Source organism: Bombus vosnesenskii, unplaced genomic scaffold, assembly GCF_011952255.1.
Source record: "Bombus vosnesenskii isolate JDL3184/JDL3185 unplaced genomic scaffold, Bvos_JDL3184-5_v1.1 scf7180000013743, whole genome shotgun sequence".
Taxonomy (NCBI): Eukaryota; Metazoa; Arthropoda; class Insecta; order Hymenoptera; family Apidae; genus Bombus; species Bombus vosnesenskii.
Window position 1 is genome coordinate 1 of NW_022883203.1, and position 3,868 is coordinate 3,868.

At 47.6% G+C, this 3,868-nt stretch overlaps 1 protein-coding gene across 1 annotated transcript; it reads right to left on the reverse strand.

Annotated features, from left to right (window-relative positions):
* Positions 1–1,917: 1,917 nt before the first annotated feature.
* Positions 1,918–3,417, reverse strand: LOC117238894 (the record flags this gene model as incomplete). The annotated part of the gene is made up of 1 exon (XM_033504098.1): positions 1,918–3,417. A coding segment is annotated over exon 1 (1,500 nt), but the record flags the coding sequence as incomplete, so codon positions are not given.
* Positions 3,418–3,868: the final 451 nt, after the last annotated feature.

Below are 3,868 nucleotides of genomic sequence, written 5' to 3' on the forward strand. Positions count from 1 at the left end.
GGATGGCTATTCCGATAATATACAGTAAATATAAAATATAGCGAAAATACATAGTAAATCGAATTTTTCCTTTTCATTTCTTAACTTTATCTGTTCTCAAGATACATAGCTTTTGCAGTTTTCCGTAATGGGACAGAAAGCGGAACGTCTTTAGGCTACCATCTTTTTCTTTTTACAATTTAAATTCGTTTCTTCAATGTCCGTTAGAACATTTTCCGGCCAATATTTTTTAAAATTTCACACGTATCCTTCCTTCGCTATAAGACGCGAGATACACGTGTACTTCAGCATCGACGTGTCTTCAACTCATCGACGCCTCTTTCTCGGCGGTTCCCATAGTCCGTTTTCCATTCTGTCCGCGTTTCAACCCCCGACCACATTTTCTGTGCAACGTGAACACACATCCAAATATGGGTTGACTGCGACACGGGAAAACTCAGCGTTAGAAACGAACGAAGAAACGCCTAACCATCGTGAAAGCGATGTGAACGCGGAAATCGGACGAGGCGAAGTTAATTTCGACTATCAGCCAGCTTTGGGCAATGAATCTCGACGATTTCCGCGAACATATTGGACTTATCTGCTCCAGCACGCCTTACAATGACGATAACACCTTCTGTTGCACGCACGTGAACACGCAACCCCCTCGTTACCCTCGAAACGAGCGGTCAGAGATCCGTGAACAAGATTGAAATTCGTTACGGTTACGGAAGCCGTTTACGAGCCTATGGATTACGAGGGTCGTTTCGAAGAATGCAGTGAGCGATCCCATTGTTTCGATCATTCGCGGAGAGACGCGATCGCGAGATATCACGTCAACGAGAGTTGTAAGTTCTCGTTACGATTGAACAATCGACGCCACGAACTGATCGATTCCCTTATTTCGATTATGATAATAAGGGTAGTTCAATGAAATCTCACAGAATCAACACAACTAAATTAATGTTTATTGCACAACTTATTAACTATAAAATATAAATGAACAACAAAGGAAATGTTACTATGGAATGCGCGATACAAAGGATGTGTAGACTGTTTGGCTTCTCGAAACGTTCTGATTCTTTCTGGAAAGCGACCCCCACTACCTTCGGATCACGCCACCGTCTTTTACGCCAGATCAAATGACGGCCACGAATCGACGTTTCTGGAGGTCGCTCTGCTTAATGAACCATGCGCTTGCCACTACAATGTTTATTTTGCCGGGCAGCCGCGACGATCCGTCTGTGACATTATAGTGCCGCGACCGACAGTGAAGAATATGATCTATGGCAAGCCGCATGGCGTAACATCCTCCCCCCGTTGAGAGGGTACCGATCAAATTAGCGAGATGTGGTTGAAGTTCCCATCTTAGTTCGTCTCGGTGGCTAGTTGTTCGGGTTTCTCGAGATCGGGTTGAATTGGCAGTGGGACAAGCCTTTTGACGGCCCGATCCAAAACGCTCTTTGCCGTCTGAACTGTAGCTGTCCGGATGACACCATCGGCGCCTGGATGAACCCTGATAACTCGGCCCAGAGGCCAATGCATGGAGGGAACGTTGTCCTCTCTGAGGATGACGATTGTGCCTTTTTGGATGCCGTGTCCACCCTTGCTCCACTTATTGCGGTTGGTTAACTCGTTCAAATCCTCCTTATGCCAGCGGTTCCAAAAATGCTGTTTAAGCTGTTGGATATGCTGCCATCTGGAGAGTCGGTTCGATGGAATGTCTCTGAAATCTCGATCACGTAAGCACATTAGTGAATCGCCAATGAGAAAATGTCCGGGAGTGAGGACTAGGAGATCATTTGAATCGGTGGAGATAGGAGTTAGCGGGCGGGAATTGAGGACTGCTTCTATTTCTATGATAAGAGTATTCAATTGTTCAGAGGTGAGTAACTCGTTGCCGGCTACACGCCTGAGGGGGCGTTTAAATGACTTCACCGCTGCTTCCCATAGCCCACCGAAATGCGGCGAATGAGGGGGAATGAAGCGCCATTCGATTTGTTTGTCGGCTAAAAATGCGGTTACTTTTTCCTTGTGATCGTCCGATTGTAATAAATCGTGAAGCTCTCGTAATTCGTTGCTTGCTCCTCTGGAGTTGGTGCCGTTATCAGAATGGATGGTGGAGCAATAGCCTCGTCGAGCGATAAATCTGCGAAGAGCGGCGATGAAGGCTTCGCTAGTGAGATCGTCAACGAGCTCGATGTGTACCGCTTTAATTGCTAGGCATACGAAAATGGCTACGTATACTTTTATCTGACGACGGTTACGATCTCGTTTTTCCTGGATGTGGAACGGCCCGCAGTAATCGACGCCGACGTTTGTAAATGGGCGAGATTCCGTTACTCGCGCCTCCGGCAGATTACCCATCACGTATTCTACCGGCGGTGGTTGAGCGCGGCAGCAGCGGACGCAGCCTTTGATCGCCCGCCATACTTGACTTCGACCGTCAACGGGCCAGTATCTTTGTCTTACTGCGTATAACGTAGCCTGCGTTCCGGAATGCATGTGGATCTTGTGCTCGTGGTCTATGATGCGTGTTGTAACGGATGACTTAGGTAATACTATGGGATGTTTCTGGGCGAAGGTCATCGACGAATGACTGAGTCGACCCCCGACTCGCAATATTCCTTCCTTGTCTATGAACGGATTGAGTCGCGTGAGCTTACCCTTTATCGCCGCGTTCCGGTCTTTTTGGAGTGTGCGAATTTCCTCGGAGAAATGGATGTTTTGCAACAATTTTATCAGTTTATTGTGCGTTATGCGTAATTCAGTAACGGTTAGGGGTGCCGCTCGGTTCCTTTTCTGTTTCCAACGGAGGCAACGAGCTATGATTCGTATCAACTTGGGCCAGGATGAATACCTTTGCAACAAACAGTAATCGGGGGGGTTTGTGGACAGACAAATCGCCCCCTTCTGCTCCGGTACTTCAATTTGCGGTGTTAGCGCCCATGTCGGCCAATAGCCCTCCGACTGGTAGAGCCATGCAGGACCGTGCTGCCAGATGGTTGGGCGCAGAAACTCTTCGGGTGTTTGGCCGCGTGATATTAAGTCCGCGGGATTGTCGTCGGTAGGAACGTGGCGCCAATCACGGATGCTGGTTTTTGTTTGAATTTCGGAGACTCTGTTAGCGACGAATGTTTTAAGGGTGTGAGGTGATGTATTGAGCCAATGGAGGACGATAGTGGAATCGGTCCAATAGATAGTTCGAGTAATTTTGTGGGATAGGGCTTGTTGTATTGTCGACATCAGGGACGTAAGAAGGAGTGCTCCGCTCAGCTCGAGCCGAGGAATGGTCTGGCACTTGAGTGGGGCGACTTTCGATTTTGCGGTTAAAAGTTGGGTCCAAACACGGCCGTTGGTGTTAAGGGTTCGAAGATAAATACAGGTTCCGTAAGCCTTTTCGCTGGCATCGCAGAAACCATGCAGTTCAATTTCCATTGCGGACTCGATTATTGCCTTGCATGGGAACCTGACGTTGTTTAATAAGGGTAATTGGGCATAGTACCTTTCCCACTCTGTATGTAACTCGATCGGAAGTGATTCATCCCAATCGATTTTCGACGACCATATTCGTTGAAGTAGCATCTTGGCCCGGACAATCACCGGTGCGAGCAGACCGAGCGGATCGTAAATTTTTGCAATCTCCGAGCTGATGATTCGTTTCGTGACTTCGTTTCGTGACTCGAGACGGCGTGGGTTTGACTTCGACCGAGTAAAGAATAGAGTCGTCGGATGAATTCCATAACACTCCCAGCGTCTTCAAGGTTTGCGAGTCGCCCAAAAAATGTTGGTGATTTGTTTCTTCTAAGGAAAGTCCGTGTAATAAGTCATTATCGTTTGACGCCCATTTTCGTATGTTTAAGCCGGCCAGTTGAAGTAAATTGGTGAG